The 13,255-nt window shown below is 36.1% G+C and overlaps 1 protein-coding gene across 1 annotated transcript; it reads left to right on the top strand.

The window, feature by feature from the left end:
* Positions 1-5,336: 5,336 nt before the first annotated feature.
* On the top strand, positions 5,337-9,796 carry LOC131614998 (uncharacterized). Its single transcript, XM_058886520.1, has 6 exons — positions 5,337-5,369; positions 5,618-6,169; positions 6,308-6,493; positions 6,575-6,924; positions 7,859-8,920; positions 9,001-9,796. The coding sequence occupies exons 1-6, from the start codon at positions 5,337-5,339 to the stop codon at positions 9,794-9,796; spliced, it is 2,979 nt and encodes a 992-aa protein (XP_058742503.1).
* Positions 9,797-13,255: the final 3,459 nt, after the last annotated feature.

Genomic DNA, 13,255 nt, shown 5'->3' with positions numbered 1-13,255 from the left:
CATCATTACCGAGGCAACATCAAGGGACAAGATCATTTACCGTTAAGGCAACTTCGAAGGAACTATGATCTTATGATGATGAACTGAGAGTAACATTTGTTTTGCTTAGGTATCCTCGTATTCGAGGGACTTGACTATTTTAGAATCGTAATTAAAAGGCAACATGCAGAATAAGAAGGGTTACCCTAAAGGTGTGTGTGTGGCACAATCATGTGGTTAAATTCAGATATTTATCTTGTAGATAAGTGGGCTAATTCATTTTAACAAGGCTTGCACTCCCTAAGATTACTAACCACGCAATTAAAATAAAGGCAGAATTAAAAGTTTCTACGCTATTACAATAAACACATGTAGGGCAGAAAAATAAAGGAAGGAAATAAAACCTACAACTATTACAAGAAAACTTATTGTGACCTATACATATTTTCTAATATTTAAAAGACAGAAAATTAAATAATTGAAATAAAGGCAGATAATAAAATAAAAAGGCAGAAATAAAAGGGGCAAAATAATTAACAGAAGACATCCGACAATCACAGAGTATGGGGTGAGGAAAGAATTCGCGCATAAAAAACCTCAACAATTATAAGGTAGCAGATCAAAAATTAAAAGGGTTAGGGAAAACAGTGATTAATAGTCATGATGAAAAATAGTTAGCCAAAAAATAAAATCAGGGTTAGAAAACCTAAAAATAAATTAGCCAAAAAATCCTAATTTGATTAAATTAACCTAAGTCTAAAAATATTATTGTTGAATTAACCTAAACTTAAAAAATTAATTATTTAAACCTAAAAATAAATATTACTCTAAATTATTAATTTAAATTAAAAAACAAATTAATTTTATATAAAAAGATTTTAGAGTGATTTATGAAAATAACAAGAATGTTATGGTTTGAGAAAAAAAAGATTAAGGTTTTAGTGAAAATTTAAATAATAAAACAATAAACCAATAAATAAAAAAATAAATTAAAAAAAAAACAGGATTTGATTTGATATGGTGTGGCTGGAGGTCCATGGGATGCCAATGGGATTTTTGAAGAGGCAAAAGCTTTATGCCCAAACAATGGTAAACTCATATTCCTTCACCGCTCCTCTTTAGCCAAAGGAAGTACCTTTTAACCTCAAATCATTACCAACTGTGCTATGTCAATTATTCGAAATAAAATAACATTTGCAAATATATGAGGGCAAATTTTGAGGTATGACAGTATCGTCTTAACACCGTAAGTCTCCTGCATATGGAAGATAATTTGAATACTTATTATGACACAGCCTTGAATTATCATTCTTTAATAGCTCTTGAGTAGTTTATCTTTGCAGTCAACACCATCTCACACATGCTCTACGTAAGGAAGCCGATGAAAATAAGTGAGTGATCCAAGTTTTAAAAAAAAAAAAAAGAACGCACCTTCTAAGTTTGGTGACCCTCACCCGGTCACTTAACCCAACGGTTGTATAACCTAAAAAAAAAAGAGATTTCAAGTCCCGTTGTTAGTTGGTTCAGAGGTTTCTGGTGCTGAACTTGGTAGGGAGGATTACGGTCCGATCCCCCGCAACTACAATTGAGGAATAAAAGGGGTATACCACTTAGGTACCAGAACCCCGTGCAAAAAAGGATTAGAGTCACTAACCGGTAGCCTTACTATGAGTGTGTGGAGATAACGTGCTTAATGTGATTGTGCCATAATGAAAAAGAGTATAAAGGAGGATGATTAAATTAGGTTTTGACATAATAACATGATTCGAAGTGGTTTTTGTGTTCAGGAGGCTTATGACTGCACAATTGCGGATTTGTGTTCCTAGGATATCCTTAGCGTGCAAGATTAGTACCTATCAATGCAATCTTAACCGAAGAAGAGTTTATAGTCTAAATGCATAACTGATGCTGTGTGTTTCTCGTGTTCGATTTTATTTGTATCATAATGTAGATATTATAGCCAACCATCCAGACTGCATTATACATGGGAGGGCTGCACAACATGCATTTGTGCGGTGTGAACGAATGCGTGTAGTATCACATGTGACTGATGGAGCTACCGTTTCAGCTGATGTAACTGTAACACCCGTTCAAGTCGGGCCTTCTCCATTTGTTCCAGCTGAGGGGCCTTTTTCATCCGTTCCAGCTGAGAGGCCTTCTCCATATACTACTTCATCACTGAGGCCTCGGGATGATGTTGAGGGTTCCTCACAGATGCCCTCCGCCCGCAAACGTCTACGGTACAATTCTTCTACTTCTGTACATGTGCCAGTGACAGTCGATGTTGGAACTTCGGTGCCACCTCCTGAGTTGCACGAGGATGATTCGATGTCGGAGTCGGTCTGGTACCCGGGAGGTCCTATAGATGCATCCATGTTGATATGGTATGCAAATCATTCAACCACACATATCTGGGAGAGGGAGGAAAATTTTCTTTAGTTATTACTTAATGCTTTTTTTATTCAGTTTATGACTTTGCTTGAAGGTAACAGTGTTTTCTTTGGAAAATTTCAAGAGAGGGATCCCCAGAGGTTCTACAACCACAGCCGCAAGATCTCCATCAATTAAGATCTGAAGACCTCAAAGCGCAGCTCCATGGTGCACCATCAGAGGGTGACCGTACCAGATCCAACAACTTTGATTTTTTTTTCTCCTTTTCATATTTTTCTTATTTCTACTCTCTTAACTATTTTATCTTATTTTCTAACCTTAAAACAATTTAATTAACTCTAATTAGCTAAAATTAGGATTAATTACTTAGTTTTAATTTATTATATTTAATTAGGTTTAGTTAAGAAATTAGTTAAATAATTTTAATTAATTAGAAATTAAGTAAATAATTTTAATTAATTAGAGAATTTAGGTTTATAACCAAGAGGTAGAGTTTGTCCATTAACTTCATTAGATTTTTGCCCGCTAGGTTTACTCCCTCAGGTGAATGTTGTTATTAGGGTTTTAACCTTTAGGTTTTTAACTGTTAGATTTATCATTTTACCTTCAAACCTTAAATTGCTTATTTACGATCTTCTCTTCTCATCCCCTATTCTGTGATTATCGCATGCCTTTTATTTATTTATTTTTATGTCATTTAAATATTAGAAAATATGTATAGGTCGCAATACGTTTTCTTGTAATAGTTGTAGGGTTTATATTCTTGCATTAATTTCTGCATTTTATTTCTGCCTTTCCCCCAGTTTTTGGTTTGTAATTTCCTTTCCCCGAAGCCTTGTAATAGCGTAGGACTTTTAATTTCTGCCTTTAATTTTGCTTATATTAACTGCGTGGTTAGTAATCTAGGGAGTGACAAACCTGCTAATAAATTTAGTTTGCCTAAATTATAAGATAAAATATCCAAACTGAATCACATGATTGTTGCACACACACACACCTTTAGGGTAACCTCTTTTGTTGCCTTGTTTCCTATTGCCTTTCTATCAAAAATAGTCAATCCTCGATTCTGAGGATACCTAAAGCAAATGCTGCCTTAATTCATTGAAATCATCATAAGATTTTGTCCCTCGATGTTGCCTCGAAAATAAGATGACTGTCCTAATTGCTAAGGTATCCTCGCTTGTTGCCTAAAAATAGTAATGACTATTATATCCTTCCCTAAAGACTACTTACCTCTTTATGGTAGGGACAGTTTTATGGCGAACGATGTTTCTCGATGACCCTTTACATCCAATGAAAGGACTTCATACCCTCTTATGGTATTGATAGCCTTTTCAAACTGAAAAGCTAAAATAACATTTTTTCTAACTTAAGGTAGGTGCTCCTGATTGCTTGCTCTATTCAAATTCAAATTCAAAATTCAAATCTTTTCCCACTTCTTTTCAAAGAAATTTTCTCAAAAAGACTACGCTTATTTACAAGCTAAAGTTCTTATTCAAATCTTTTCTAATCACACACTACACTTCAAACATCTTAAAAACAAAGTGAGCTAAGCAATTAAGAGCCCATGGATAACCATGGATATAAAGGGTGCTTGCACCCTCCCTTTGTATAACCTACCCCCCGAACTCAAAGTCTTTTAAAAAGGTTTTTTCTGTTCTTTTAGTCTTTCCAATTGGATAAAATAAAAGTCGGTGGCGACTCTTGCTATCCGCAACATTTTAAAAAAGTCAGTTCTCCCACCGTATTACAAGAGGTACTTGACATGGTTCTATCGAGTGTCACATCCTCTGATGACACCCGACGCTCCCGGAGCTCCTAGGCCAGCATATGAGGATATCTTAGAGAACCATTAGGCTGAGGATGATCATGCCACTTATCTCCTACCGATATGCCAACGGATAGAGATGCTTGGGCGGGACGCATTGGACCGAGGTATCATCGCACAGGGCGGTCCAGAGGCGGTTGCAGTCGCGGAGAGGATGGTCGGTGACGCGGGTGGTGCGGCAACATATACCAGGCAGAGGAGGTCCCAGGGCGTTAGGATTAGGCATACTCAGTAGGGGTTCCGGTTTGTTTTTCTTGGACTTTATTGTATTCGGTTTGTATTTCTTGACATTTACGTACATTTTCGCACACTATTAGTATTTTATTCGAGTTGTATATATAATATTAGTATTTTATGCTGATATGCCGCTTATTTTATTCGGGTTATATTTTATTTATATCAAGCACTGTTTACAGCAAGCGTTTTCGTTTAATTAAAAATGCGGGACCAAACGTTGTTTAGAAAAACACAAAAATAATATAATTTTTGCATATTTTGGAGATGTATCTCCGAAATGATCAAAAAATGTGAAAAAGGTGTTTTCGGAAATGCATCTCCGAAAACACCCCATTTGATGTTTTCGGAAGCGTATTTCCAAATTTTGGAAAAATTTTGAAAAAAAACTACTTCGAAAATGCATTTCTGAAGTAGAGGTATTTTTAGTTTTTCGCTGGAGGTTCTTTTCATAGGTGATCTCCAAAAAAAATTCTCAAATATAATTTGGTGTGTAACGATTCATCATAACCAATAGTAAAAAGTACAATCCAACGGCTATCAGTTGTGGTCCACCATGAACCATTTACTTGCTGGTTCATTCTAGAAAACACAATAATAATAATAATAATAATAATAATAATAATAATAATAATAATAATAATAATAATAATAATAATAAAGGAACTCGGAGCACTTGTTAGCCTATAATAATAATAATAATAATAATAATAATAATAATAATAATAATAATAAAGGAACTCGGAGCACTTGTTAGCCTATAATAATAATAATAATAATAATAATAATAATAATAATAATAATAATAATAATAATAAGTGTATTAAAATAAACAACCAATAATTTTGTTTAAAGATAAATCAGTAATAACTACTAAAAACGGTAACAACAATCTTAAGTAGAAATGGACGACGGCGGTGGTGAACGGAGGAGGGGCGTAATTTATGGATCCCTCTCTATTTGGTTTTGAGCTCACCTTTCTTCTTTTTAGGTCAGATCTGTTTGCTTTCTTTTCTTCCGGGTTACAGTAGCCAAGGGTCTTTCCAGTTCTGTGTTCTCCATTTTTGGTTTAAACTCCTGATCTTAGGATCAGGGACCTTGGTGGAGGGGCGGAATTTGGGTCCGTTGGTAGCTGTGCTCAGAGCTCTGGTTTGCCGTTTTGTTTTCGCTGTGGACTCATTTTAGGTTTTGGTTCTGTTCCGCTTTGGTCTGATGAGGCAAGCTGGTAATTTGAGGGGGGATGGTTGGGTGGATGTCAGGAAGAAATCTTTTAGATTTTGGTCTGCGAGATGGGATGTGTTCCCATTCAACGGTGGTGCAAAGAGTGCGGGAATGGGGACAATTTCTTCTTTCTACATATCTGAGTTTCCGGACTCCATCAAAGCCTGTGACCTGTATGGGTTGTTTGGATGCATTGGTATGGTGGTCGAAGTCGCAATCTCCCCCAGAAGAAACAAGTTTGGGAAGAGGTTCGGGTTTGCGAGGTTCAAAGAGGTTTTGGATTCGAGGTTGCTGGCAATTTCCCTGGACAATGTTCAGATTGGGGGGAGAAAGATCCACGCTAACGAGCCTAGGTTTGAACGTTCTGTTCCTCATGCCCATGGTAATGTGGTCAATGCGGTTGGTAGGAGGAGAGTCAGGGAACAAGCTATTGGGGATGCAGATGGCTTCAAGAGGGCTCAATTGGTTACGGGTAGCAATGCTTTTAGGAGCAGAAACAGATCGTTCGCTGATGTGGTGATGGATAAAAATTAGCGGCTGGAAGAGGTTTCTACAGGAACAGTGTCTTATTCTTCTTGCGTCGAGGCTAGACAGAGGCTCAATAAGGCATTTGTTGGAAAAGTTAACATTCCCGGTTTCACTTATTGTTTGCAGACTAAATTTGAAATGGAGGGGTATTACAACGTAAAAGCAACACCGATGGGGGATTTTCTATGTCTGTTGGAAGAATCGGAGGAGGGTACGATTGATAATTTCATTTCGGAAAAGGAATTGTGGTGGACTAATTGCTTTGAGTCGGTTTCCAAATGGGATGAGAGGGTGATGGATTCTTTCAGACCGGTGTGGATCATTTTTCGTGGTATCCCAGCTCACGCCTAGAATTTGGATTTCTTCATCTTATTAGCTAATTCCCTGGGCAAGTTCTTGTCTGTGGACGATCACACTGCCAGTTGCCTTTTTTTCGACTATGCCAGGGTGAGAGTTTCGCTTCCTTTCGAAACTCGATTGCCGGATTGGATTTCGGTTTTGGTGGACGGCATAGCATATCGTATCAGACTGTCGGAGGAAACAACCAGCAGAGTTAATCTTGCTGATTCTTCTGTCTCAGAAAAATCAAGTTCTGTATCTACTTTTTCTGGTTCTAATCTGTCTCATTTTGTTGCCGCTTCGGAAGACGATATTGAAGAGTTTTCTTGTTCTGGGGGTCTGAAGGGCAATGTCATAAGGGGGGCGGCAAAGACGCGTATTTGGGAGATTCTCAGCCGGAGGTGGTAGGTGTCGCACCCCAATTTTTGCCCTACAAATTTCATTCATTTTTGGTCATGTCGCATATGTATTTTAATCGTCGCATTTTTGCATATTTTGAAACTAAATGGACTTTTACTAAAGTCAGCAAAAAATAGATTTCATTCGCATTTTCACATGGTTTAATTTTTAGTTAAATTTAAATTAAAAAAAATAAAAAAAAGATATAACTTTAGATAGCTTAGATTAAGTTTTAACATTATCTTATTTTTAATTTAGATTTAATTTAGATTAATTTTTAGTTTTAATATTATTTTTACTTTTAGTTTAGATTTAGTTTAAATTAATTTTTATTTTATTTATTGTTGTTATTAGAAAATTTTACTTCGTACCCCTACAATTGCCCTTCTACCCCTACAATTTTGTAAAAATGCCAACTTTACCCTCAATAGTTAATAACCATTTTACCATTTTACTTTTTACCATTCATCTAAAAAGTCAAAAAAATTCAAATCTGCACCCCTACGCACCTTCAATTCGGAACACTTATGGTAAGTCATCCGGTTCACAAATTAACAAACCGGAACACATTATACAAGTCATCCGGTTCGCTTTTTTTTCTTCCCGGAAGACATTCTAAAACTGTTCCGGTAATACGAAAATCAAACCGGAACAGATAAGCAAAGTGTTCCGGTGCATTTGTAATCAAACCGGAACGGTTTTGAAAAGTGATCCGGTGAACTTGATATTAAACCGGAACAGATTGGAAAACTGTTCCGGAACGCATTTTGTATTTTTAAATTTTTGGTTTTTTTTTTGTAGGTATGGAAGTTCCGCTCCAAATTTGTCGGAAAAACGAGACAGCTATAGATACCACTGATGTTTTCACAACTTCACAGAGATTTGTCACACGGGAGGAAGTTATCCGCTGGGTTAAAGAGACCGGAATCAACAATAAAGTGGAAGAAGTAACAAAGTTATATTTGCGTGCGATAAAGGTGGAAAATATAAGGATAAAAGTGAGACTCAAAGTGCTACTAAGAGATGTGGATGTCCATTCAAAATCAGATCGACTCCGGCAAAAGATGGGTCTGGATGGAAGGTTGATGTAAAATGTGGAGTTCATAATCATGGTTTACCAGATAGATTAGAAGGCCATTCATTTGTTGGTAGGTTGACAACAGATGAGAAGCAGCATGTTGCTGATTTGACAAAGAGACATGTTCCGCCTAGACACATATTGACTTCCTTGCAAGAGCGAGATCCTGAGAACGTCACTCGGATCACGCAAATATACAAGCATAAAAGTGTGATTGAAGCGGAGATAAGAGGTCCAAGAAGTGAGATACAACATTTGCTTAAGCTTATAGAGGAGGCGAACTATGTTTATTGGAGTAGGAAACGGGATGATTGTGAAGTTGTGAGAGATATTTTTTGGGCACATCCAGAGTCGGTAAAGTTGCTGAATCTTTTTCCTACTGTCTTGATTATGGACGCCACTTATAAGACCAACAAATATAGACAACCTCTGTTTGAAATAGTTGGTATGACATCGACCGAGTTGACATTTGCGGTTGCATTTGCTTATATGGAGTGTGAGCAGACAGAGAGTTATATTTGGGTCTTGGATAAGCTGAAGCAATTGTTTGTGAAGAAAGATGTGGTTCCACAAGTGATTTTGACGGATAGAGATCTTGCTTTGATGAAAGCAGTTGAAGTTGTTTTTCCTACGACGCATAACTTGCTATGTCGCTTTCATATTAACCAAAATGTTGGGATGAAATGCAAGGAATATGTGATGAAAGACATGCGAGAGACGATAGGCACATTGTGGAAAGATGTTGTATGGGCTAGTAATGAGGTTGAGTATGGTGTACGGTTGCAATATCTTGAACAAGCATGCTTTGCTTGTACTAACTTCCTCGATTACGTGAAGAACACTTGGTTGATCCCACATAGGCAAAGATTTGTAGGCGCATGGATTAATCTAGTGCTTCATTTTGGTAACACCACGACAAATCGGTATGTCATAATTCTTAAAATATTTATTTAGTATTAATTTTTGGAATATTATATGTTTATACCTTCTTTGTTTATTTTAGGGTTGAATCTGCACATTGGAAGCTAAAGCAGATGTTAGGAAACAGCCTTGGTGACATGGTCAAAGTTTGGGAAGCTATGAATTCTAACCTAAAAATCCAAATAGGTAACATTCGAGCTTCGTTTCAAAAAAGTTTTTATGAGGTTGAGCACGCACACATTAGTCCATTTTATGATAATTTGCGTGGTTCAGTATCGAGAGCTGCTTTGAGACGCATTGCAGAAGAGTTATCGAGGCTTGATTATGTGTTAAATAGTAGGGAAAAATGTGGTTGTACTATGAGAACAAGTTATGGGCTACCTTGTGCTTGTGAGATGGGAAAATCGATTGTTGTTGGAATCCCATTACAAATAGAAAGTGTTCATCTTCAATGGAGGATACTATCTATGGAAGGTGACTTGCCTTTAGATGAGGAAGCTGGTTCGGAGGTTGATATGAATAATGCAATTGATGAATTGTGGAGAAGGTTTAAATCACTAGATGTTGTTGGAAAAAGAGCATTGAAAAGTAGGGTTTGTGAAATTGCATATCCCACAACAACTTCATTGTGTCCACCACCTGAGAAAATAAAAACTAAAGGCGGAGTGAAGAGGAAAGGGAAGAAACCAGTTGGGTATGATGTTTATAGGGATCCTTCAGGTTTTGAGTATGCTGATCAGGCGTCTCAATGTTCACAAAAACAATCGCAAGCATCACAAACTTCCAGGAAGCAATCACAATCAAAGAAGCAATCACAAGCAAAGGATGAGGATTTCACTCTTCAGTTTCCTTGTCATATTAGGCCATACAAGAACTGAAGCAACGATCTTGTAACAATCAGTCAATCAGGGGCAGTCTTCTTCAGCAATCCCCAAGCAGTCTATCAGTCCTTCTCAAAAGGATCATCAGTGTGACAAGACCATGTTCAACCATAACCCGAGTTGGCAACGTGCTTGTGTTGAGGAATCAAAGTTCCAATCTATCCTCACAAAAGAGTCTACCTCAGTTATCATAACCAATTGCATTACATTAATCACTCATATATCATGCATTGAAAAATTTCATACACCATGCATATTCATGTGTATCTTCCCAAGTCTTGTTGCTTTTAAAAAAAATCTTACCTTATGATTTAAATCCAACTTACTTGGCATTTGTCAAACTTCTCTTCATTCATGTTTTACCTTGAGTGTCCCTAATACTTTGTTCTTGAAGTCCAATCCTATTTTATCTTGATTGTCTTTGGTGTTGTTTCATTCATGTTTTGTCTTGAATGTCTCTGGTATATCCTTTTCAAAGTCCAATCATGTTTTACCTCGATTGTCTTTGTTGCTTCGATCATGTTTTATCTTGATGTTCTTCAATCATGTTTTATCTTGATGTTCTTCGATCATGTTTTATCTTGGTTGTCTTCGATCATGTTTTATCTTGATTCTCATCTAATACTTGAGTCAGTCATGTTTTTATCTTGGTTGTCTTCAGTCATGTTTTATCTTGATGTTCTTCAGTCATGTTTTATCTTGATGTTCTTCGATCATGTTTTATCTTGATGTTCTTCGATCATGTTTTATCTTGATTGTCTTCGATCATGTTTTATCTTGATTCCCATCGAATACCTGAGTCAATCATGTTTTACCTTGGTTCGTCTTAGATCATGTTTTCTCTTGATATCCTCCAATCATGTTTTACCTTGATTGTCATTTGATGTTCTTCATTCATGTTTTACCTTGATTGTCATTTGATGTTCGTCAATCATGTTTTACCTTGATCGTCATTTGATGTTCTTCAGTCATGTTTTACCTTGATTATCCCTTGATATTCTTCAATCATGTTTTACCTTGATTATCTCTTGATATTCTTCAATCATGTTTTACCTTGATTATCTTTTGATGTTCTTCAATCAATGTTTTACCTTGATTGTCCTTTAATGTTCCTCGATCATGTTTTACCTTGATCATCATTTAATACAACCTCGTTCATGTTTTATCCTGGACATCTCATATATTCTTTTCCCGAAGCTCAATCATGCTTTACCCTGATTGCCTTTGTTGTTTATCCTTCTTTCCAGATTCATCCAGGTTTTACTCTTGAATGCCTTTGGTGTGATTGACTGTTTCAAATTTTATCCCCACAGAGTTCAACATATGTCTCATATCATATTGCATTCAAAATAACAAAAAGTGTCCATTGCATTCATGTCATAAGCATTGTTGCGGTGATCTTAAAGACAAAAATTGTGTACTTTGTATTTAAGTCTCTTCACATCTTCGATAGAAGAAACTTAAATAGGGGCATCTGTCGCACCCCAATTTTTGCCCTACAAATTTCATTCATTTTTGGTCATGTCGCATATGTATTTTAATCGTCGCATTTTTGCATATTTTGAAACTAAATGGACTTTTACTAAAGTCAGCAAAAAATAGATTTCATTCGCATTTTCACATGGTTTAATTTTTAGTTAAATTTAAATTAAAAAAAATAAAAAAAAGATATAACTTTAGATAGCTTAGATTAAGTTTTAACATTATCTTATTTTTAATTTAGATTTAATTTAGATTAATTTTTAGTTTTAATATTATTTTTACTTTTAGTTTAGATTTAGTTTAAATTAATTTTTATTTTATTTATTGTTGTTATTATTATTATTATTTGTTCAAATGGTCCCAATTCCAAACATTAGAGTCCAAAGTTGCTGCAACATCACTCTGCATCTTTCCCACGCCTCCTACCATCACCATCATCTCCAAAACAAACAAAAACTCTGCTCTTGCTGCCCTGCAATTTGCTGCACCATACACTCCAAAAAATTCACCAAAATATCCATACAAAAATCTGCATCTAAAAGAAAGAAGACAGTATACCAAATGTGATTCAAAAAACCTCTTCAAATCTCTTCCCAAACCCTAATCTCAGGGGTATAAAAAGAGACATTCAGCAACACAAAGGGGAGGACAACTTCACAGAACCAATACTCTGTTGAAATTAGCTCTCAAAACTTACAATAAACCTCCAAAACCTTTACATCCAATAACCTTCAGAAACCTTACCTTCTGTTTCCTACGAACTCAATGCCTTCACATCCATACCGACACAACAACCGACACGTCCTCCTCACCACTGCTCCATACGCTTGATTGGCATCAGCTTCATCACTTCAACACAACCTTTATCAAATCACTTCACACGCACAAACCATTCACACACAGACAGCCACCAACATTCATCCACAACAACTCAGAAGCAGCTGAAGCGGAAGGGAGAAGAAGCAGAGTATAGTGAAATCGAAATCACCAACAACAATGTCCCAGTAGCACCTTCGAAACACGATTAGGAGGAGCATCGTACCTGTTTAAGCTTTTCGAGAAGTTATAATCCAACCGGTATTTCTTCTGATTCCGTGATGATATAAACTCGTGATTGCTTTGTTTTTGTATGTCGTGTTCTTGTATTATGCCGTAAATTGCTCCCTCTTTAAATTTGTTCATAGTTGTTATTGCAATGTTTTTTGCTTGCCGTTAGCGAGAGAGACCGAGAGGGAAGTTTCCGTGTTTGTTTTCCATGGCCGAATCGTTTGAGAGATGAATCTGTGATCGAGAGAGGCGAGAGTTTGTTTCTGTTTTGTTGTTTATCGCGAGAGGCGTGAGAACAGAAGGAGAGTTTTGTCGTGAGAGAGATTTGAGAGTGAGAAGGCGGCCGATTTTGGAAGTGTGAAGGAGGCATTTTCGTTCTCCTTGTAGTTTCTAGGGTTTTTTTGGTTTCAATTTAGTTTGGGCTTATGGCTGTAGGACCCGATCCGACCCAACTAATATTTTTTTTATTTTTTATTTGCTGAATGTTTTTTTAACTTAGATTATTGGGCCAGCGCCCAACTGTTATATGCACCCTCATCTTATTTCTTTTATAAGCCCATTTGATTGTATTTTAATTTGTTTCTATGATTATTTCACTATTTGTTTTTATTTTTCTTATATATATATTCAAAAATACAAAAAACATGTTCTTATTTAGATTTTATTTTTCATATTAAAAAAACCAAAAAATATTTCATTAGACTTTATTTTAATATCAAAACATCAAAAATTTGTTAGATTTTACTTTTATATTAATAATACCAAAAAATATTTAGTTTAATCTCGACCCAAAAAAAGATCAATAAACCTTGGTCCAACGCCAAGTCGATACAAATAAACTTCTCGATCCAACGTCGAGTTTTCTTTGTTACAAAAATTCTTTAAACCATACCGAGAGATCGAGTGACAAGAAGTGTACACCTCTTG

Source organism: Vicia villosa, linkage group LG6 (assembly GCF_029867415.1).
Source record: "Vicia villosa cultivar HV-30 ecotype Madison, WI linkage group LG6, Vvil1.0, whole genome shotgun sequence".
Taxonomy (NCBI): Eukaryota; Viridiplantae; Streptophyta; class Magnoliopsida; order Fabales; family Fabaceae; genus Vicia; species Vicia villosa.
The sequence above is the reverse complement of the archived record's forward strand: the minus strand, read 5'-3'. Positions and strand labels throughout refer to the sequence as shown.